This window comes from Sitophilus oryzae, unplaced genomic scaffold (assembly GCF_002938485.1).
Source record: "Sitophilus oryzae breed Bouriz unplaced genomic scaffold, Soryzae_2.0 scaffold_1507_pilon_pilon, whole genome shotgun sequence".
Classification (NCBI taxonomy): Eukaryota; Metazoa; Arthropoda; class Insecta; order Coleoptera; family Curculionidae; genus Sitophilus; species Sitophilus oryzae.
In genome coordinates this window covers 1,268,433-1,294,197 of record NW_022146178.1, presented here as the reverse complement: position 1 = coordinate 1,294,197, position 25,765 = coordinate 1,268,433, and the positions used below count along the sequence as shown (strand labels likewise).

The following is a 25,765-nucleotide window of genomic DNA, read 5'->3' as shown; positions in this document are numbered from 1 at the left end:
TTGAGTTGGTGTTTGACAGTGGTCGCGCTATTAGAACTCTGAATTAAAAAATCGATATCTCGAAATCAATTAGAAAAAATTGATTGTAGTTTTTGTCAAAAACTTTCTTAATATATCTGCTATATTTTCTTCGCAGACAGTATGGGAAAATCTTTATAAATAAAAAAGTTAAATGATTGCTGAAAATTACTATACATTAGAAGTAAATAAATGTTTTTTTTTTAATTTTTTCAATGGAAAAAACAAGCCAATCGAATTTTAAACATCTTGTAAAAGATTCGAACTTCAAAATAAAAAAAAAGTTTCAATATCTAAAGTGGTTCTCCAGTTATCGCGTGTTATGTGTTAAAAAGTTGAGTTTTTAAATTATCGCGATTACTGACGTTTTCTCGTTACAAAAATGGATACCCTAACAATGTCCTTATAATTCCATTTCAGATGCATAGACACATTTCAGATACATAGATCAGAAACATATTTAATGATTTTATCTAGTTATCTTTTCAAAAAAAAATCGACGGTCACCAGGTCCTGGTAATATTGTAGCGGAATTGTTAAACTGTGGAACCCAAAGACTGCGCTGGCGTCTGGCAGAGCTATTTAACCAGTGCTGCCTGCAAAGTAAACTACCCCGAGAATGGCGAGTGGCTTACATAGTGTCCATCTTTAAAAAGGGAAATCGTAACGACCCCACTTGTTATAGAGGCCTAAGCATTAACAGTTCGGTCAGCAGACTTTTTGGAAATGTGCTACAGGGTAGGCTCAGGGACAGTATTGGGGACAAAATCTCGGAAGACCAAAGCGGATTCACACCGGGGAAATCTTGCACAGATAACCTTTTTGTCCTGCAGCAGGTGATGGAAAAAAAGATAGCAGTAGATCAAGAAATCCATCTAGCATTTATTGATTTGGAGAAAGCGTACGACTCTATTCCCCGCAGCAAGATATGGGAAGTCTTGTATATCTTAGAAGTAGATAGATCTTTGCTTAAGATAATAAAAGAGCTATATAAAGAAAATAAATCGTACGTTAAAATAGGACACAGGCTATCTAATCCAATTAACACCACAAAAGGGTTGCGACAAGGATGCAGCTTATCTCCTCTGATCTTCAACGCTTACGTCGAAGTAGCCCTTAGGGAATGGAAGACGAAATGTCAAGGTATGGGAATACCCATTGGGGACAACACACTATTTACCCTGAGCTTTGCAGACGATCAGGTCGTGATTGCGCAGGACTCTACGATCTAGAATTACGATCTAGGATACGATCTAGAATTCATGACTAAGAGGCTTTATCAAGAATACAACAAATGGGGACTTCAGGTTAGTCTAAAGAAGACCGAATACTTAGCTGTCAATTCCAACGTTTGTTTTGAAGCCTTCATTAATGATAACGTCCAGATTCAACAAGTAGACAAATTTAAATACCTGGGTGCTACTATCAACAACGAGGGTTTGGGCAAAGAAGAAATACAAACCCGAATTCAGAAGAGCAAACAAGTTATTGGATGTCTTAACAGCCTCTGGTGGGACCGAAACTTATCTGCAACAACTAAAAAGAGACTTGGAAGAACATTGGTGGAGTCAGTTCTTTGCTATGGTTCAGAGCTATGGACTCTGAGTGCAGACGCGAAACGCAAAATCGAAGTTGTTGAAATGGACTACCTTAGAAGAAGCGCAGGTATATCAAGCCAATGGAAAAAAAGACAAACATCGAGGTCAGGCGTATCATGAATGCATCGGAGGAGACAGTACTGGATCGAATCGAAAAATCCAGCTTAAAATGGTTTGGACACGTTCTGCGTATGCCGGAGAACAGGTGGCCAAAAAGAGTTTTTCAATGGGCTCCCCAGGGCAGAAGAAAGAGAGGTAGACCTAGAAAATCCTGGAACGGAACGGTTACGGAAGCAATGGAAGCTTGTAACCTAGAAGCTGATGACGCTCTAAATCGAGATGTGTGGCGTAGGGTAACGGGAGGCAGCAATAGGCTGTAGTTGGAAATGAGTATTAAATACTTAAACCAAATCCTATTATATATATATATATATATATATATATATATATATATATATATATATATATATATATATATATATATATATATTTCAAAAAAAGATATTTTAAAAATAAGTGGTTTCTGATCGTGATATTACTTTACTTGATAAGGAAAGACGTACCGGAGAAATGTAGCAACGCCGCAACAGCACACCGTCGCACTTCTCTCACTCCGACTTAATAAGATCCCTATGCGATTTACTTACACATGTAAATACCGACCCAAAAGTAAGAGTTGCCAGCACGGTATAATTTTCTATCAAATTAAATAAAAAACTACCGAGGGTACCATTTCTAAATCAAAATTTATCTGAAAAATAAAGAGAGCCGTTTTTGAAAAACACCCGGTATAATACGATTGCGATTTAAAAATAAAAAAGCTTTTCTAATCTAAAAAATTTATTGTTAAAAAATCTTCTATAAAATAACACTGCTCAAAATTTTAGAATATTAAAATATCTCATTATATAAACAAATTAAGACTAATTAATAAGTTATTTCTATTCTCTTTTCAAAATCGAATAAAACAATATTTACATTATATACCTTTGATGGAAAATGAATGATAAATTTATGCACTATACTGATGAAAAATCTTATTTATAGTATCAGCAATACATAGTATTTTTAACTCCAACTCTACTACATTAATATTTATAAAAAATAACTGTACAGAAACGTTTTACATTTTATAAATTTTTAAAATCACCTTTAAAATCAGGACATATTTATACAAACATATTTATTATTATGTATTATAAATAACTAGTAAAATAATCTCTTAATAAAAAAAATTATATTGTATTTCTGCTACTTTTTTGTATGTCGTCTGTAAAAATCATATGAGCCTTACCTCAATTACATATAACAAATATGATTATGAATTAATTTCTATCAAAGTATTACAAGCATCTAAGAGTAATTCAGCTAATTTGTAATATTCTTTATTGCTACTGTTTAAACATTGCAACGTTTCGGTTGTCAAATTTTTAATATTTTCTAAATTACTAGGAGAGCACCAATCACCATTCTGGAAAATAATATATTATTATTAAAAACAAAATATAGTCTATCTAAACGCGGATGGAAGCGCAGTGAGACAATTCAGCGTTTTACTATAATCAAACATATTGATTTTCATTGTTCAATTAAGCAATCAAAAATATAGTCTGTGAAACGAATAACTTTGAATTTGACAGTTCCCGCGGGCTTTTCTAGTGTTAATTTTATTAGGTTAGCAACCTGCGGCCATGCTGACGCAATGCCGTCTCTAGTAGAACAGCCTCGGAGCGAGATTTATGACGTCACGCTAACATAATTATTCCTTATATTTGACTATGGCTGAAATCGTACTCCATAGTCAATGTAGATAGTTTTAGTGTTAAGAATAATAATTTTAAAAAATATGTGGTCATCTTTTGACAAGTTTATATTAGTTTATTAATTGCAGTAAACATTATGTGGTTTGTGGTGTGAATATTTTATATGCAATTTTTTGGATTATATTCGACACTATTTTTTTATATGACACAACACTGATGAAGGCTATAATGTTAGCCCAAACGTTTTTTTAAACCAAAAAAATAATGAAAAACCAAATGAAAACTTAATGAGCGTTTTTCCCGAACCTAAATCCCAAAAAAATAAAAAATTTTATAGAATAATTTTACATTATAAAATGACAGCGATCTTTATTTCATAGCCATCGCTGACGCATTTTTTTCTATGATATTGTATTATTTGCAAATATAATTTTTCGAACATTGATACTTGCAAAATATATGTACATATAAATTTTGTGAATGCAAATAATAATACACCACTATTAGTACATATTGAATGTTTTTTGTTAAATTAGATCGATTTTCAAACCCCAAAATTTAAAATATATTTTACAACCCATTATCTTATGTACCTATTCATTATTTGTATATTGTAAAACATTTGCTGCATTTGTATGGTTCATAGTTTATTTGCCAAAGTATTTATTACTATAAATAGGTATATATTATATTTATTAACTGTATATTTCATGTAAACTATATCATTTTTAAAATACAAACCAAAAATACGAGGAATAATTATGTTTTCCATGTATTCTACAACATATTTATTAATCCGTATCTAATTAGCGTGACGTCATAAATCTCGCTCCGAGGCTGTTCTATTAGAGACGGCATTGGTCTGATATTTAGAAATGTCAAAAGCTGATGACATTTTACTTTTGACAATTATGCGATTTCGAGTTGATTTTTGCAAGAAGAGGAAGAACTGTCACTTGTTTTATTATTTTCCTTTTCTATTTCACGAAAGTAAAAAGAGTTACCTATCTGATTCGTTCAGGCACTCAATTTAAAGAATACTTAAAGAATATCAGTAACTTTTTTGACAGAGGGATTTTATATTTGTCATGTTGGTAAAAAATAACGGTCAAAATTCAAAGTTATTCATTTTATAGACTATACCATTCATTATCTACACAACATTAGACACTATATTATTATAAAACTTTTTTCGATTTAGCTGAAATTTTGAATGCGCGTATAAGTAATTTAAAAAAAATGAAGAAACACATTACTAAAAATTGTATTAATCAATAATAAAGATGTAAAAAGTAAAAATAAATATGTAAAAATTAAAAAAAAGATTAAAAAAAGTCGCCTTGGCTAGGATTCGAACCTGCCTTACTACGACTCCAACGTCATAGCAGCGTAAAGTCCTAACGCTTTAACCACGCGGCCACCGAAGACTTGAAAGATTCTATGTAAAATTCTTACTTAAAAGATAATGTTTAGTGGAAGTACTTTTTTATTTATAAACATTTATTTAATTCTGTTTTTAGTATTTGTTCTTATAGCGGCAACATAGATACATTATCTGTGAAAATTTCAACTGTCTAGCTATAACGGTTCATAAGATAGACCTTTGTGACGGACGGACGGACGGACAGCGAAGTCTTAGTAATAGGGTTCCAGTTTTTAGCCTTGGTGTACGGAACCCTAAAAAAACTAGTAGTGGGAACTATCGAATGAATACTATCGAAACATTCGATAGTTGCAATTCATTCGAATAATTCGATAGCTGGTAAGAAAACATTCGTCGAAAACTATTCGAATAAAAATTATCGAATAGATGCGTCATCTGCCTTGAAATATTGTATTCTAGTAATTCGGCAGCAAAAACCATTCATTTATAAAATTCATTCATTTGTAAAATTCATTTATTCGTCAGGATCGATTATAATAAAATATAAACTGGATTTTAGTTGACGTAGGTTTCTTTCCGAGAAACCCGACAGCGGTCGGTGGCAATGCTATGAAAGAGGCCGGCATCTTTGATTTTTGCTGAGTTAGATAAAGATAAGGACACATTTTTTTATTGAGGTGCTAGTATTTATACAGAAAATACATTATGAACGGCGCTGTTGCCATATATTCGTATTAGTTGGTATTAGCAAAGAATATTATTATTTGGTATTATTGTTAGGAATAGTATGACTATATATTTTGCATTTTTTTTATTAATATCCTGTTGTTACACTGCAATAATACTTTTTATTTTGGATGTAGGAAAATGATTTTTAATGTTTTTAAGCAAAACTGGTTTAAAAAATAATAATAACAGTAATAATTTGTTATACCTATTAACACCAAAATTTAAAATCATTTAATATAAACATTTTTTTTAAGTAGTAGCAAAATATAAACAACAAATTAGAAGTCAAAATTATTTATATTAGATCCTATTTAAAAATAATATAGTTTCTAATTTTTTTGGCAACGTTGGTTTATTAAATAATAATAATTACAGAACTAATTTGTTATATTAACAACAAATTTTAAAATCATGAAATATAAACATTTATTAATTTTCTAAGCATGCAGTGTAATGGAAGGAAAATATAAATAAAAAATATATATATATATATATATTACTTTTTATTACTTTGTATTACTATTTAAAAATAATATTGGTACCATAATATTTGCTTTTACTGGCATTTACTTTAAAAAATAAATGAAATATTTCTTCGCAAAAAACTAGATGTAAAACAATTAGCATAAACAAAATACGAATATCGTTAATTTTTTTTTAATTGGCACGAGTAAAACTTTAACCAATCAATTTAATTTTCTCATCCCAAAATTTGAGTTCGATAACCATTTACTTATCCACATTACTTAAATAAGATTATTAAGTTCAACTAATTCATATTATTAAAACATCTAAAATACAAATACATAGGTATGTATTTTTAAAATTAATTGTAAGTTCACTTCATCTCTCTTAAAAATTGCTACTTCTCAAAATTTCCCATTAAAAAAATAGACCATATACCATATAAAATTAAATAATTGAAAGATCGGGCTACGGAAAATCACACAAATTTCCGGAAAAATTTTGACCACCTGCACACGCACACAATCGTCAATTTAAAAAAAACACTACTATTTTAGTATTTTAAATATTTTAATAAACGCAAAATAACATATTATTTAGAAGGCGAAGTTATAAAAATTTGGAAGAACTAGTAATGCACGACGCACACAAAAATTAAACGAATACTAAATTCTAAATTTCATTTATCAAAAGCATTCGATAGTCGTTGCTCAACGATAACCATTTAGTCGCACGGCGAGGTTGTCACATATATACAAATGAATGAATGATTTTATTCGAATAAAACCATTCGATAGTTGAAATCATTCATTCAGAAACCATTCGATAGTCTAATTCATTCGATAGTTCCCATCGCTAAAAAAAACTATTAATATAGTTTTAAACAAATCTTGCGAAAATCTATAATCGTTGTCAGAAAATATGTTGTTTTATATATATTTTTTTTGAAACGGTTATGTTTCCAGGGGGTTGCTAATCCCCCATCGGGCGCCTCCCCAGGTGGCGGATAGGGGAATGCCTCTCAGATATGAGTGGTACCGGAAAAATCAAATATCCGGGGTGGACCAAAATTAGCAAACTAGGGCACTCTCTTGCCCTTGAGAGCAGAAATGATCTCAAAAGGCGGATGAGCTATACGATGACGAGTATGAGCCAACGGCATAGGATCAGGCAGGCAAGGGGAAACCACCTGATTATTATCCCATGAACACTATGATGTTACGTGACAATGGTATATGGTTGCCATGCGATCCGAGTAGCGACCGGCGCGGCGCTTGACTGGGTTCGGGCCATCAAGTGTGAAATTAGCAACCGAGCAGACAAACGTAGGTGACCAGGCTTTGTCTGCAGCTCGAGTTACTGGAAAAAACAACAAGCTTCCTCAGAAATCCAAGATAAATATTGGTACGTGGAATGTCCGAGGACTCCTGAGCGTAGGGAAACTTCAAATATTGAGCGTGAGCTGATGACAGCAGAGATGGATATATGTGGTTTGTCGGAAACACACTGGAAAGGTAAGGGACACTTTACAACTGCTGAACATCGGATTTTCGTGTCGGGCTCAGACAATGCAAGCCAGAATGGAGTAGCCATTGTGGTTAACAAAAGAATGGTACAATACGTGGACAGTTACCAAACCATTAGTGACCGCATTATTAAAGTCACCATCCGTACAAAACCTACTAACATGCATCTTATTCAGGTATATATGCCTACAACTGACGCAGATGACAAACAAGTTGAGGATATTTATCAAGAAATAGAACAACTAGTATCAGCCACACCCAAAAAGGAACCCCTAGTCATTCTAGGTGATTTCAACTCCAAGGTGGGAAAGTCAGCTGACAATAACAACCTACAAAATATTATAGGAATGTACGGACTTGGAGACAGAAATGCCAGAGGAGAGAGACTTATACAATTTGCAATAGACAACAATCTTGCAATAACAAATACCATGTTCAAACAACACCCTAGACGATTGTCAACTTGGACCTCACCCGATCAAAAAACGAAAAATCAAATTGACTATATCTTAATAAGCGGTAGATGGCGGTCATCTGTTACCAATGTTAAGACAAGACCTGGCATGGTATGTGGATCAGATCATAAAATCCTAGTGGCAAAGTTCCATCGTAAACTACAGGCAGTGAAATTGATCAAAACGAAAAGGTATTCAGTACCTACTAAAGAAGGAATAATGAAAACAATGAAATCGGTAAAAATGCCCACACTAAAAAATGACGTACAAGAAATGTGGAATGACACTAGGACTTGGATAAATGAAATAGTTAAAGGAAGTTGCACATCTGGAAACACTAAATTAAAGTCCAAAACTTGGATGTCGAATAATACGATCAATTTGCTTGAAAAAAGAAGAAACCTAGTCATATCAACAACATTTGACAAAGAACACAAACTAAGAAACATCAATAAAGAAATAACAGCTGTAGACAGGATAAAAACACGCACGTCAACGAGATTTGCACAGAATTGGAAAGACACTCGGCAACTAACGAATCTAGAGAGCTATTCAATAAGGTAAATATATCTCTCGTGAGTTTCAACTACGTACACAAATTATACAGGATGAAAATGGTCGAAAGATTACTGATCCGGATGGTATTGCTGAAGTCTGGCGAAAGTACTGCACAAAGCTTTACGAAGATGGTGAATCTTCTAATAATATTAATCGCCCCAACCAATTCGAACATGAACCGGAGATCCTTAAATCAGAAGTTGAACACGCCCTAAATCGTCTCAAAAAAAATAAAGCCCCAGGTATAGATGGTGTAGCTGCTGAGATATTAAAGTCAATAGGGCAACCGGTAATTGATGTTATTCATTTCATATGCAATCTGATTTGGAAGACGGGAATTTGGCCAGACGACTGGTGCAGCTCATATATATACCACTATATAAAAAGGGTAATCCGGCAGACTGCAATAACTATCGAATGATTGCTTTAATTCCTCATGCATGCAAAATTCTCCTGCAGATTATTAACAACAGACTCAGGCCATATCTACTACCACAGATTGCAGAAGAACAAACTGGCTTTATGCCTGGTAAGGGTATCAGAGAACAGATAGGGAACGTACGACAGTTAATAGAAAAAGCGCGAGAATTCAACATAGAAATGTATCTCTGTTTTATCGACTATTCTAAGGCCTTCGATCTAGTCAAGTGGCAAAAACTTTGGCAAATACTCAAGGAAATGGGGGTTCCTGATCACCTTATTCTACTTATCCGACAACTATACCAACATAATTACGGACTTATAAGAATTAATGATGTCACATCAAATAGATTTCAAGCAATGAAGGGTGTCAGGCAGGGGTGTGTTCTCTCACCCCTATTGTTCAATATTTATACCGAGTACATAATGCGTGATATTCTCGATAACTGGCAAGGTGGAGTATCTGTGGGGGAAGGAAAATCAATAATCTAAGATATGCCGACGATACACTAATCATAACATCAAGTGTGGAAGAAATGGAATTTATTATGCAACGTCTCCAAGAAACTAGTACAGAATTTGGGCTAAAACTTAATCCTAACAAAACTACTGTCATGATTGTGGACCGACAAAACAACAACCAACCTCACGTGGGAAACATAGCTGGATTTAAGGTGGTTAATAAATACTTATATCTGGGATCGCTAATCGACAACAGCGGCTCATGCGAAGGCGAAATAAGACGTAGAATTGCGCTGGCTAGAACAGCCGTAACTAAATTAACTAAGATATGGAAAGATACAGCCATCACTAAGAACACCAAACTAAGACTGCTGAACTCGCTTGTTTTCCCGATTGCTACGTATGGGGCGGAAACATGGACGCTGAAGAAAAGCGATACCAGGCGAATGGATGTTTTTGAAATGTGGGCATATAGACGTCTGCTACGTATACCTTGGACAGCCCATCGTACGAATGAGTCAGTTGTCCAAGAACTAAACTCACAACTCAGCCTCTCAAAAAAAATAAACCGATGTTTTCTGACATATATTGGTCACATTGCTAGAAGAACGGACTCACTGCAGCTGCTAATAGTCGAGGGAAAGGTAGAGGGAAAGCGACCACGAGGAAGATCATCCAAGAGATGGGTTGATCAAACTAAAGACCTAATCGGCCAAGGCCTTCATGAAAACGTCAGCATGGCTCAAAACAGAGCGGACTGGCACAATACGATAAAAACCGCTACAGGAACATCATAGTCACTAATCCCTCTTCAGGGAAACGGACCAAAGAGAGAGAAACAAATCTTACCAATGTTTTAATAAATCTTGACAGTACTGGACTTAAAGCGGCAATATTTTCGCTCAAATGCGGCGACGAGCTTAAAAACTGAGACATTCTCCTTCCAGCAATTTTTAGCAATTCTTCGCCCAAATCGTTCACTTCGTTGACGGCTGGAATGAGTTCTTGTGCAATTATATCGAATCCGCTAATATACAGCTGAATAATTTGAAATCTAAAAGGTTAAAATGTCAATTTAAAATCAAATGAAAAAGAAAGCTTTAAAAATTAATTAGTACGTCTTAAATTTAAATAGTCAAGATCAGGAAATTAAACAAATATATCCCGTACAATACCTTTTAAGAGTATCAATGTCTAAATTCCATATTCTGGCCAGGCTTAAGCATTTTTGCATCCATTCTACATGTTCCACGCAGTATATTTCGTTGTTTTCATTCAACGTCACTGTTTCTAGGCTAAAAGTTATTACTTTCCTCAAAAACTGAAGTCTTGAGGCGTTAATTTTAATATCTGTCTTATTCCAGTTTGTATCAATTGTTCTTTGAAAATCTGAAAAAAAATTAGTTTAATGTAGAGTCACTGCTACCACAGATTATACAGATTATAAACTTGGTTTTTTCTTTATTGTTTTTCGTGGTTCCAATTTTCGGAATCGGGCACTAGTTAGGTTACTAGTTTGCGCACATGGCACGCCCATTTATGGCCTCTAAAATTATGCACAGCGCCTGACCGACACAGTTATTAGAGAGATATCGGAAAACCGAATAGCGTCATGCAGTATTTACGCGTCTTATCATGGTTACGATATGCGCGAGTCAATTTTTAACGCAACACTCGCTAATAACTTTACCGCCTGAGGTAATTTGCGGATCAATTACACCAAGCGCTATTTCTAAATAACGTTTAAAAATTGCTTAAATGGGCATGTGCGGGTATGTGACAACCTGTGCCAGCCGGCGAGATCTTTTAGTTTAGGTTATGTTTGAATTGTTTTGAATTATTACTTTAGTTTTATTAGGTAATTTGATATTTAAGTAGCTGGGATTAGCTTTAATTAAATAAATATGGCTCAAAATATGGATTCCACCTCTTCCAATATTAAAGAACCTATAAAGAGGCTTAGGTTTACAGCTGATAACGACTTAGCCCTTCTAAGAGAATTTGTTGCTTGTTGCCCTAAACCCTCTGGCAGACGTTGAACAATAAAGCACTGGAAATAAGCACTTTAGCCCTTTAGTTTTAAAATACCTAGTAAACAAAACAATTTCAAAGTTTTAAATTCAAAGTTAGGTTAAGTTTAAATAGCGGACGCGACGCGAACAGAATTCTTTCCGATCTGATAACTATAAATGAAGAGAGTTAAGACCACCTCACGTAAAGGAAATAACACCTGGTCTTATTAACGTCCATGCACGCTATTCGGTTTAGCGATATCTCTCTATTACGCTGTTTATTGTTATTTTACGCGAGTTTATTTTTGCGCACAGGAAAATTTACTCGTTTGCACATCGTCATAAAAAACAATTTTCGTATCACAAATTAGGGATAAGATTTTTATCTATATACATATAGTAACCTAATTTGTGCTGCTACTAAACTAGTCTATCTAGCAAAAGAATATATGAGAATTTCGGTAAACAAAAGTCTATATTGTTGAAATAAAATAGTCAACTGTTACTGTCAAGACAAACTGCGTATCAACGAAAAAAAATGCGTCACAGTAGCATGTCGAATGGTTATCAATGCATAGATAAATGAAACAAGTTTAGATTGGAAAGTGCCCATAAGGCCAATGTAAACACTATTTGGCGCTATTCATGCAATGGTCGCGTCCCAAATCTTTTGAAAATTTCGGAGCGGTTCGTCTTTTTCCGGAATTATATCGCCAAATATTTATTAAAATTTATTATTTTCTTTTAATTTTATAAATAAAATACAGGGTGTTGCATACACAAAACTTTATTTTATATAAGGATATGTATGAAATACCTATGAAACATTGGAAACCGACGTTATATCACGATCCACGATGGTTTTTGCAGTTCACAGTTCACAGCACAGCTTTTTAAGTTTTTAGTGACACTTTTTCACAATTATCACGGGTTTGAGTAAATAAAACTTAAATTAAACTCACAAAATAGCAATAATTACTTTGAAAATGGACGTTTTACACACTTTTCGGAATTTTTTCAATGAGAGCGGTTTAGATTTTGAAAGATTATATAATTTTTGAAGATTCTGACTTTGACAAGACATACGGACAAGTGAAAAATATTAATATTATTATTATTAATATTTCTGTTTTTAATTGCGGTTGTTCTTAGCAACCGCTATAGCAGCGCCAGATCGCGTACAACAGTCGCGACCCAAAATTTTGACGGGCATTCCAATCTAAATTTATTTCCTTTATCTATGAATCAATGTTAATTTTTGTAAAGTCAACATCTATATGACATAATATATTCAAAAGTTAACCGTGAAAAAAATTGTTTGTTATAACTGTTATAAGATTCTTACCTGTAAAGAACAAATTTCCAATAGACGCTTCAAATAAGTTATTGACTGGCTTCGAAAATTTAATTGAAAATGTGGAAATCATATGTAAGACTAACGACAGCTGATAATGTAAGTGCAACAAGTTATAATCAACTTCTTTTTGTTGAACTGCTAATTCAGTAAGTGTTTGATGTGTACCATTTTCCCAAATAGCTTCAAACTTTAATGTAGGTTTAGGCAAATCACAGTTTAATAGGCTTACATCTAGAAATATATCTAGAAAATTCTTACATATATCTGAAAAAAAAAATTGTATTATTAATGCACATCGTATTATGTCAACCATACAGATAAACGTAATTTTATTATTAATTACTTACTTATAAAATTAACTACTTGCTTATCTGATAATCCAGTGTCTTGCTGACAGAGCTTCTCTTTAGGCAACCTTCCAACTTTATTAATCAATTTGCAACTGCTTTCAAGAACAATTTTTAAATGAGTATTCCACACGAGCAGGAACAAACCTCGCTTGATATGCAGACTTAAAATATTATTTAAGCACTTAATAGCTGCCTCCAAATGATCTAATGATGTCATAGATTTACGCCACGCCAACGCATACTCCCAGCACATATTAGCTAGTAAAGTGCTTCCCTCCAAACTGTATGGAAATTGTTGTTTCAAAAGATTGAGGTACTTAAACAAGACATTTGATTTGACTTTTTCAATCAGTTCCAAATGCATTCCCTCCGATATTTCTAAATTTTCCACATTACTGTCCTTGGAAACATCCGTTACACTTGATTCGTTTGATGTTTCTGAAACCGTATAGTACAAGAAATGTAAATAATAAATTAAAGTTTTATACTTTACCATTCTGTAAATTTTTGTATATAACTTCGTTAATTACAATCATTTCTGAACTACATCCGGAAGAACATAACCATTGTGCCGCAAGTTCACTAACTGAGCCTCTTCCATTTTCAAGGATGTATTTAAGACTGATATCGACTCTATCGTATTTTAAAACTGGATAGTTTGAGTCAATCACCACCGGTTTTGTTGAAAAGATAATATTTAACGTAGCGACATCTTCCAATTTGCCTTAAAATAATGACATTTAAAATAGGTATAACCCTTGTATAACATAGATACACTATCGGACAAAAGTAGAGAAACTTTTTAAAATTGTGCCTTTTTTGTTAACACAGGGACTAAGACCATTTTATGGATTGTTAAAATAAAAGATACTTAAATAGTTCTTATTTAAATGAAATAATCACATGTCTCACAAAAACTTAAAATTTTATTCAGTTAAATAAAAAAAAACTATAGACACAAAAATAGAGAATCTAAAAATTAATATAAAAATTACAAGTACATAGTTGCTAACCTAATAAAATTAATATGGGTGATTAGCTATAACTTCATGACATCGCTTTGGCATGAAGTCCAAAATAGTTTTCTTATGGTATCTGGTTCAATGGAATTCCAGGCTCCTTTCAAAATTCTTATCAAATCTTTCTTATTGCTAATGTGACTTCGTCTTACCCGGCGATCTAGTTCCTCCCACAGGTTTTCAATGGGGTTCTGAACTTTGGGCAGGAAAGTCCATAACCCTAATTTGTTCAGACAAAAACCATTCTTGTAAGACTTTCGATTTATGCTTAGGATCATTATTTTGCTGAAATATCCAAGTTTAAGGCAAATTATCATCAGCAAACGGAATCATCACTTGCTTTAAGATGTCCAGATACATAAATCGATCCATTGTTCCTTCTATTACATGCAGTGGTCCCATGCCATATCCCGAGAAGCATCCCCACACCATGCAAGATCCACTACCATGCTTTACAGTGGCCTTGGTATATTTTGGATCAAATCTTTTCCCTTCTGGGCGATGTATCCACAACATGCCATCGGATCCAAACATATTGAATTTGCTTTCATCTGAAAACAGGACCTCTTTCCAGTCATTCGTCGATCAGTGCAAATATTTTTTTGGAAAGGTAAGTCGGGCCTTCTGGTTCTTCTTACTGATGAGTGGTTTTTTGGCTGCTCTTCTGCTAAATAATCCTGCTTCCCTTAACCTTTTTTGGATGGTCTTGGAGCTTATATTGACACCAGTTAGTTCACTCAAAATGTCATTTGGCGATTTATGCAGAATAGTTAAGGAGATTTTTTTAATTATCATTTCAATTTTTTTCGTTGTTTTCCTTGGCCGACAACATTGTGGCTTGTTGTCCATTTGCCGTACACCATTCCGATGTGCGTTGATTATTTTTTCGCGAAGATCCTCAGACAAATATTTCTCGCGTGGTATATTTAGTAAAAATGTAAATCAGAATAGCAACAGTTTTCACCTTAAGCAAATAACTACTAAGTATGGTCAATATTTTAAATAAACACCTGATAAGATAAATTTGGAATGTGGCTAAAAGGAAATATGTTTAAAACAAACATTATTTTAAATATTGGAGGTTTTTGAAATCCGACGAGTTTTAAAAAGTTTTTCTACTTTTGTCTGATAGTGTATGTTTTTATAAAATTCTTGTTATAGTTTAAAATAATATTTTTTTCATTATCGTAATAAACAAATTGCTACAACTTTAACAGTTTCCTACCTCAGCAAAATAAAAACACTAAATCACCACAATACACCAAAACACTTTTATTTTTACACTGGACGCGCGTTTCGCTAACCATGTTAGCATCATCAGCAGATGATTATAAACTGGTTGCGAGTTTATAAATAAAAACACTAAATCACCACAATACACCAAAACACTTTTACTTTTACACTGGACGCGCGTTTCGCTAACCATGTTAGCATCATCAGCAGATGATTATAAACTCGCAACCAGTTTATAATCATCTGCTGATGATGCTAACATGGTTAGCGAAACGCGCGTCCAGTGTAAAAATAAAAGTGTTTTGGTGTATTGTGGTGATTTAGTGTTTTTATTTTGCTGTGTAACACCAAAGGTTCCAACCCTCAACTGTAAGTTTCCTACCTATCAATAAAGACCACAGAATATTTTCTTGCGTAAGGACCTCAATATTATCTTCTGAATTTTCCAACTCCCATTTCAGTGATACGTTTTTGCATAGCATGGCTGCCATAAGAGCTGGGAACGGTCTAGCCGAGTTGGCTAGGTTTTGCCTAATGTCTTGCCAAAATACCGATACAGTATCATCTTCATGATTCACTACAATGCTCTTACTGGCTGTTTTAAGCAATACTGAGATAATTTCTGAGAAGTTATGCATATCTTTTTCTAAGTTCTGTTTAATATCTAAATCCCTATTAACCCAATAGTAAATAACTAAGTAGAACAAATTCTGAACTGAAATGCCACTAGAAGAAATAGCTTGCTTAAAGTTCTCAAAGTCGGTTCTTTCACCAGATATAAATTTCATAAAAATTACCTAAAATAATTATAATTTCAAATATGTTTTTATACGCACATTCACAAAAGAAGACGATTGCGGTGGAATATTTTTATTTAGAAAAAAATAATATGCAGAACAAATATTTAATGACTTTAAACCAAAACAGCATTCTAATTTGCAGAAAACAAACTAACCAAAACCCATGACAAATTTAAGATTTTTAATGTTAATTGATGTTAATAAAACACCTTATTTAGTTGAATTTGACGTACTGTGTCAAATAAATTTCATTAAGAAGGGTAGAGCACGTATACAGGGTGGTCCGAACTGCATTCCGGAAACTTCGGCAGAATTATTCTGCAGATAAAAATAAGTAATTATGTTCCTATGTATGTCCTAAAATGCTTTGTTTCGAAGATACAGGGTGTAGAAGTTTCATTTTTATTTCGATTTTTTCCAAATAATTTTTGAAGTAACGTCAATATTTAGATGAAAATTAGTGTCTGGGAGTTTTTTGACAGGAGAAATTTGATTTTGATGTCAACATGATTGCAGTTTGTGGATGGAGCCACCTAAAAATAAACATTTGTTGAGTAGATAGTTATTTGACTGAAATGATAATTTTGGGAACTTTTTATTTTTAAATTAATCATAGATTGTTCTTCGAAAAAATTATGCTAAAGTTTCTGTTGAACTTTTGCCACAAAAACATTTCAAATTTATGATTTCAATCTAATAACTATTTAGTCAACATGTTTAATTTATGTAAATGATGACAGAGGTATTGATAATTTTAATTCCAAATATCTCGAGAATCATTACTCGTAGCGATTTTTACCAAGAGAACTTTTTTACGTAAAAACGCCGTAAATGCATATTTTTTTTACTCAGTAGTTTTATACAGGTACGGACAAAAATTATTACTCTTCAAACCAGTTAAAAAAAATATGTAGGTGGCGCCCTCTACAAGTAGGGCTTCGTCCTACGTGGGTGACAAAAGCGAGCGAGCGACGCGTACGACAACAGAGGGCGAGGAGCGCGACGCGTGCGATGGGATACAGTGTTGCCAGAACTACGGATTAATCCGTAGATTGACGGATTTCGGATATATTCTACGGACGTACGGATTTTTTTCCAATAATACGGATTTTCAGTTATTGAACAATTTAACATAATATTATATGTTTAAAAAAGAACAGCGTCACAGTTGCCTTGGAAATGAAGATCACTGTTATTTCATATGTAAAATGATATGGTAAATGTTCATTTCCAAGCCTACTAAACGACTTTTATCATACGAAATATGTAGTAGAATATTTGCAAATTAAAAATTTTATCTATTACCATCGATTAATTCACAATACTAGTCATACAAAGAAGTAATAACTGATATATTATTTGCCTGTCGAATCATATTTTTGTAATAATAAAAAATTGTATTGGTTTGCAATACTTGTTTCTCTCATCTATTCTTGTCCATGTAATACTACATAGCTAGTACGTAGATATTGAGAAGTAGTAATTGTTTATCATTTTTAAGATGTTTATTTTTGATATTAATTTTATGTTTAACATGAATTAATAATCAATAAAATACAGGGTGTGTCTTAAATAAGTACAAATATTTTCAGGGGTGGTAGATCTCGATAACATATTTTCTCTTACCGTTTTTTTCTGTATTTGCACCCCTATGTATCGTGACAATGTAAGCGTAATCATATCAGAGATTATGAAATTATTAAAAAATGTACGATATTTATCATATTTTTATGCGAAAAAACGTCATAGACGTGTTCGAAATATACCGTCCCTGAAAATATTTGCACTTATTCAAGACTCACCCTGTATAAATACGGATTTTTTTTATTCATCTACGGATATTTCGACCAACGAAATACGGATATTACATATTTTCATCTGGCAACACTGATGGGATATGTTGTCCTGTGTATAGGCGACTTTTGAGAGCGATACGTACGGAAATAAATATTAGAAAAATTTCATTTCAATATTGGCGCTTTAAAAGACAACATGTCGCATAGTAATCGTAAAGTGGCAGTGTTGGATAATATATATTTAAAAATATCCTTAATTCGAAAAAGGCGTAAGAGAAGGCCGACAAATAATTTATATATCTGGAAAGGACAAGCATGGGAGAATTCCATAATTTATTTAATATGTTAAAAAGCCCACGAGTACACAAAGATGTCGACTAACACATTTTATTATATTTTAAATGCAGTTATTCCGGAAATTAGACACTCTTCGACCAACTTTCAGTGTCCTGTATCAGTGGAGGAGCGCTTACTGTTAACGATTAGGTAAGAAGATTAGGTAAGTAATAAATAAATAGTATATTCTATTTTTTTATTCATATTTCAAGAATATACAATAACTTAATTTAAATACGTGAGAAATCTGGATTCTTGGGTTGTTGCTGAGTAATGCTAGTATGGTGACTTGTGTCTGATGATGAAAATTGCAAATTTTCATCCAAATATTGACGTTAATTCAGATATTATTTGAAAAAAAATCGAAATAAAAATGAAACTTCTACACCCTGTATATCCAAAACTAAGCATTTTAGGACACACATTTATACGAGCTGTTTTGCTTATTTTTATCTGCAGAATATGCTGCCAAAGGTTCCGGAATACAATTCGGGCCACCCTGCATAACTGAGTGTTTAAAAAAATACATTTAAAAATTTAATTATTCTCTCCAGAAACTGCCATTGTTCATTTTTTAGGATGTTTAGGAGGGGGATTAGTCACCGCGACGTTACAGATCTATTGTGTTCCCCTTCCTTGAGTTATAACGAGTTATAACTCATCATACAGTCTCTCAGGGCTTTGACAAAAGCCAGTATCTGAGGCGGCTCCACAGAGGCCAGCTCTCCATTATCAACATCAGCCGTACCAAAGTTCATGGCACGAACGGTTGTTGTCTCGGCGCACTCAGTGATAAGATGTTCTGGTGTTTCCCCATTTTCCCCACAGAGATATTTTTAATGTGTTAGCCTAACCGTCTTCTTTCGTGAATGCGATTATAGCAAATATTAGATGGGGTGATAATGACACTTTCTATAATATTTCTTCTTTTAAAAATACAAAATCTTTAATAAAAATCATTCAGATGAAATCTAAGTCCTTAGAGAACTTTAGAATCTTAAACCTAATTTTTATTTAATTAAACTAATAATTGTTCATTATCACCAGTATGTGCATAATTTTTTTTCTTACCTCAGAAGCATTAAATACATGGTTTTCTTCAAGATTTGATTTTAAAATACTCCCGTCAGCTTTGCTTATATCAAAAGTATTCAGAAAATCAGAAACGGTGAAACCGATATCACTCGAAAAAGTTACACGAGATTTTTTGAAATTATTTTCACTACTTGAAATGGCCAGGTCAAGCAACTTCTGAAGGTTATCCAATTCCTTTGAATCTAGAACTGGGGTCCTTGGTTGTTTCGTTTCATCATCATTACATGCCTCTTCGTGAGTTGTTACAAAAGAATATAATTCCAGTAAATTCTTAATATTTGTCCAATTGATTTTAAAAGACTTATTGTCGTTCTCAGAATCAGCGTGATTATCCAAAAAGTAATTTACGCAGTTTAAGATAATTCCATAAGACAGATTTTTAGACGATATCAGTAAATCAACAAGCTGTGCCTTAATTTCTATGCTTTTGATTTCTGTACAAATGTTATGAATTTCATTGTTAAGTTGTTCAGTGTCGAGTTCACCGCATTTTATGAATTGTCGAAGTTTTTTGTACAAATATATATCTCTGGCCTTTCCACTATTCTTCTCTGCCAGGGCATAGTGAAATGGCACGGTAATTTCCTTAATTTGTCCATCATTATCCATGAAAACACAATTAAACTGACATATATAATTCGATTTTGAGTTATTACTGAAACCTAAAAGTCCGTGACTAATATACATCAGCTTGCTATATTTTGATGCAGAAAACACGGCGATTTTAATGCCTTGTTGCAAAGTAAATATTTCTAATGTGCCTTTCTTAGGCGAATAAATAATTAGAAAATTTGCAACTTTGTTTCCAATCCTGTGCTTTGATCTTCGCTCATCTGGAACCTAAATTAGCCAAATGTAATAATTAATATACAGCGTGATAGAAAAGTAGAGATATCACAGTAGGCACAGAAATTTGTCACTTAAACCCACTTTTTGCATACAGAAAGAGTATTTTTGTAATTTATTATTTGTTGCATGACATGTGATTTTTTTGCTCTATATAATAATTCCGTATAAACTTTTTTCAATAATTTTATAAAGGGTGAGCCTTAAATAAGTGCAAATATTTTATTTAATATATTAAATATTTTAATATACAGATTGTTAACTGGGCGGTTACTTAATGGGGGACAGAAAGGCAACACAGCCTACATTCCAAATGTGTACTAAACTAAGCTGCCGACTCGTCCCGAGCGGGCCGAGGTTGCCATATTTCAACCATAAAGCTCTTGCCGCGAGTAATAAACAAATTAACAACATGTATACGACATTTTGAGAAAGAATGCATTCTTTATAAAAATTTTTGCTTCATCGAAAATGGTTAATCCCGTTTATACTTTTCCATACCGTTTTAGAGAAAATTAATAAAAACATGAAAATATAGTTGAATTTTGAAAAATCCGAAAAATCAAAACGCGTTTCAATGGTAATATAACTTCGTTTTCATTTTTTGATAGATTGGTATTGATAGAATTTTAATTAACGTCATTTTTTGCTGTTTTAAAATGTTAAGAAGCCACAAAATTAATTTAGTTCAATTTAGTAAAGGGTGATAATAATTATTATCGGGAAATGTGTGATGAAATCGAAATTACATTACCATATAAAAACACTTTTTGATTTTTAGGACTTTTTTTAAACGGGATTAACCATTTTAGAACATCAAATTCTTTTTATGAAGAATGCATTTTTGTAAAAATTTCAATAAAAAAGTTTTTTAATTTTTAATTATAAAACATAATATCTTCATAATATGGCAACTTAAGTAGTAGTTTAAATTTACAAGAAAGAAAACCCAGAAAAGATCCAGTTCTCAAAATTTAAGCGAACAATATTTTTTTTAAAATTATTATCAAAGTAAAATATGTCGGTTATTTTGGACTTATTTGACAACAGTAAAGAGAAAATATGTTTCTTTCTGCCTCTATTATAAAATTTATCTTTTATGCATTTTGAGTGTACCTATTCTCTGCTTTTACGTTTGCTTCTTCTTTTCAATGGAGTTTAATATTGAAAAGTACTTTATTAATAAACTGTTAAACTCGTTAGACAGCTTAAGTGAAGATTTGCAGGTCCAATATTAAAACAGATCAATAATAAATAAACAAATCAAATCAATATTTATATTTTTATAGCTTACAAAACATTCACGATTACTTGTTGTCTTGTTTTTTATGTTTTCTTTAAATGTTCCTGACTAGGAACTGGTTCAGGAACATAGTTCCTGAAGGAACAATGGCTGCATGATAAGTTTAAATGGTCCTAAAAAGTCATTCTATTTAGTTAATGAAATTTATTTACTTTTACTGCCTACCTCCATTGTTTTTGGATGTAAATACAAAATATTACAAATTTTAGAAATTAAATGAGAATTTCACTTGAACTTCCAATATTTGCTTGATTTCTGTCATATAAATGACATTGATCAGCATTAGCTTTTTTCGGGTTCTTGTTATTACCGATTCTGAACCGTCCTAGAACTCTGCAGCGCATGCGCGAATGAAATGTCTTCATATTTCCTTCTGCGCTACTTCTAGGCGCTTTTCCTTCTAGGACGGTTCAGAATCGGTAATAACAAGAACCCGAACAAAGCTATTGATTGACAAACTAAACCAGAAAAACCAGCCATCTCGCTCGGGTTAGTTTGGTGACAGTTATAACCGAATTTTTCAGGAACCGTGTTCCGTAATAAGAAAACTTTCAGGAAACCGATAGAAACGGAGCATAAAACCATAACCAAGGTAAGCAACGGAATACACCCTAAAACCAAGGACTGTATATATTCTAAAGGACTGTTCGATCGCGTCAAATCGCCGCTGTCGTAGTCGCCGTGGAATGCTACGTCACGCGCTGACCAGCGCTCCACAGTACGGCGGATGGTTATTCTAGCGGGACAAAATCTCAAGAGCAATGTTTGGGACTTAAAATCTAAGAACGTAGCAAATGGTCTAATATATAGCAACTATATGGTTAAATTTATTTATTTGTTAACAACTTAATTTATTTTAAATAAATACAAGATAATAAAACTATGATTTTATTCGTACATGACGACAAATACATAAAATTATGATATCAAAAAACTCTTTAGCAGTTTTTTTTAATTAATTTGTAATCTTGTGACACCCTCTATAATTTATTTTAAAAAAATATATTTTATTTTGAAAATAATAAATAAGATAGGTATTTTAATTAGTATTAAAATTTTTAACACTCGGTAATTGTAAATTCATACATATATAGTAAGTATCTAAGACAATTTTTTAAACTCAGTGCCATTTGATGGAGTTGTTTTGTTTTTATACTATCCGATTGAAATGAATCTTTTTGGGCATTCACCTGTTAAGCTTGAACTCCCTGTGACTATGACTACCTGTGTTGGTAACTATTGGTAACTCAAAAGATCTACATCATTCAATATATCGATATTTGAAAAAAAAGTGAAAGTTTGATATCTGCAGAACAAAGGCACGAAGGATTTTAACAAATAATATACGTACAGTAGAAAAGTACATACCTTTGGCAATCTTCAACATAATTTGGCTTTCTAATAAAATGTATAAGCACTTGTAAATATTTTGTTTTCGTATGATCTCTGCCTTGCTGAGCAGAAAACGACCAAATTTGGTTGATAAATGTATCGAAATACAAAGAATATTCATGCATTTTTGTATCAATTGGAATGTCTACTATTTATTCTTATCAGTACACATTTTTTGGCTTATTTCTAACCAAACGCTTTTGTCCCGCTAAATTTATCTTCCAACGCACTGTGCGCTCGTCCGTCAAATGCAAAAATAACTGTCACTGTCTAAAATCTTTAGTGCCAACTTCAACTCGGTCAGTAGATGACGTAAAAAAACTGACAGTGCAGGAAGATAGGAATCGAACTATCCTTATCTCTATAGTATCCTTGCCCTAAAACAACTTCAGATTTTTGACATAACATTTTTGACCTAACTGAAATATCGTTTCTATGCCTACTGTGACATTTTACAACCATGCAGATTTGTTTAAATTTTGTATAGTCAAAAGGCATACCTGTAAAAAGGCACACTGCGCTTCCCGATAGCCCTTGAATATTTTAATCGCTATTCCCTTAAAACAATCAATTAATATAACTCTCCCTAAAGTATCCGACACCACAGCCAATTTTTTATTTGGCGATACCACTATTTCTGTAGCAGTCCTTCTCAAATCGCAAAGACCAAAACGTAAGGCCATATCATCAGTAGGTTGCGTAGCAGCTGTAATCTCTTTTTCTTGGCTGGGTTTTGGTCCAGCCAACCACGTGCTAAAAATTATAAATATTCAGAGAGCTTCTATAACTGTTACTTCTTTTGAATATCTAGTCTGTTTTAATATGTAAGACAATAGTAAAGATCAATGGGTACTGGTTCTAAAAGGTACAAAATTACCTGCCCACCCTACTGTCCAGATCAATGCAAAAAGTACTGTAATCGAAAAAAAAACGGCGTCCAGTTGCCTTTGAAATGATGATCGACGATATTCTCCATATAATTTTCCCATATATTTATAAACTAAATATGAATTTTACATATTACATATAAAATTACAATGAGTGGCATTATCTTATTTTTATCTTTACATTTAGGCCATTTAATATCGCCACAATTCAGACCGTTTCAAAAAGATTTAAGGACATAAAACTTTTTTAATTAAAATTTTTTTTTAAAAAAAAATGTACTCACGGTAACGCTGATTTCAACTTGCTGGCGACAACCTTTGCCACATCACTCAAAACTGGCTGATTAACACCTTCCAATGCATAATGGTATCCTACAAATGTTTAACTCATAATCGATACTCTATGTGCTCAACAATTTCATAGATTTCGACTGTGAAATATTATAGTTTTATACCTAAATATGGTTTAGAGCCAGCAGTTAGAACTAATGTGCTGTTAGGAGCGGCATTTCTATACTTCGAATCAAATCCACCACATGTGGATGCTGTTAATAAATGGTCAAAGGTATTTGACATATTCAGACCAACGACTGCTACATCATTAATAGTCGATTGATCTTCAAATCCCCATTTTTTGATGTTTAAACCAGAAAGCTGATTACGTCTGGAATTTGATGTAGCTAAAATAAAAATATTTTAGTAATCTAAAATGTTTAAGAACAGAAATATAAACAAATTACAACAAACTTAAAAAATACATTTTACATTATACTCTCATTCTACTCTCTCTATCTCTCTCACAACTAATACAAATACAAACCTATTTATATTAAAAAAAATAGCAACTTTCATTGCTCTAACAGGTCTGTCATATTGGGAAAAGTAACATGACAAGAACGAACTATATTACTATAAAATATGACATGAATAAAGTATATAGTAAATAAGTATACCTTTTGCTAACTGAGCTCTACATTCCCGTAAATTATTACAAAGTTGTTGACCATTAATAACACAAACATTACTTTGGTAATGAACATAGATTTCTTCTATAAACAACTCAGGACATATATCGGGTCTAGGACTGTGTTGACTTTGGCACTTGATACTTATAATATCTTCATTATGAAATTGTTCTTCAAACAAAAAATGACCATTGTCTGTGTAGAAACGTACAAAACCAGAGTCAAAACCTAAAATATTTTGTTGTTTCTATTATAAAATCTTAATAAATTAAACACTTATTAAAATTAATTAATAAAAGACATTGGTTTTGTTAACTCATTCAATTACAAATATCGGGCTTGTAACTTTAATGACAGTACAGAACTACATATAGAATGATACCCCTCTTATTTAGATGGAAGTACTAAAATCAAACAATAAAATTTGTAAAAATACATGCCTACAGCAATACATGTCCAATCTGGACCAACACGTGAACTGTGACTCAATCCAACTATTGGCAAACACAACACTGTTCGTATTTTTTCAGATTCATGAATTGACTCTGAAAATATTATTTGGAAAGTACTTAGAGACTTCAGAGTATCCCATTTTGAAGTTAAGAGAACTAATCTATGCTCATTAGCTATAACTATTACATCTCCTGTAGGCGATACTGATGTGTTACATTTTTGGAGCCAATAATCTGTACCTAAAAAAGTGATATTACTAAAATATAATTACATAAACTAGATATATTTGATAATAGTAAAACAATAAATCTGAAATATTATGTACATAATATGTATTATTTTACCCCTTTCATCATCGGTAGGAAACAAGTATCTTCTAACTTCGGATATGTTTTGAATAGAGGCTGTTAATCGAATTTCGCAAGACATTTTAGAGAGCCATCAAAATTTGAAAACATTTAAAGATTTTTTAAAATTTAAATAATTTTGACAAATCATAACCAAAATAAAATCGATCGTCAGCGGATCAGCTGAAGCTCAGCT

At 32.6% G+C, this 25,765-nt stretch overlaps 1 protein-coding gene across 1 annotated transcript; it reads right to left on the bottom strand.

Annotated features, from left to right (window-relative positions):
• Positions 1-2,438: 2,438 nt before the first annotated feature.
• Positions 2,439-25,748, bottom strand: LOC115878277 (rab3 GTPase-activating protein regulatory subunit). The gene is made up of 14 exons (XM_030894719.1): positions 25,567-25,748; positions 25,210-25,461; positions 24,758-24,997; positions 24,260-24,484; positions 24,089-24,176; positions 23,418-23,670; positions 19,353-20,216; positions 15,732-16,146; positions 13,591-13,821; positions 13,095-13,535; positions 12,736-13,011; positions 10,554-10,767; positions 10,228-10,432; positions 2,439-3,087 (listed from the first exon to the last, which is right to left on the bottom strand). Exons 1-14 carry the CDS (start codon positions 25,649-25,651, stop codon positions 2,935-2,937), a joined length of 3,942 nt encoding a protein of 1,313 aa, XP_030750579.1. The 5' UTR covers positions 25,652-25,748; the 3' UTR covers positions 2,439-2,934.
• Between the last annotated feature and the right edge of the window lie 17 nt (positions 25,749-25,765).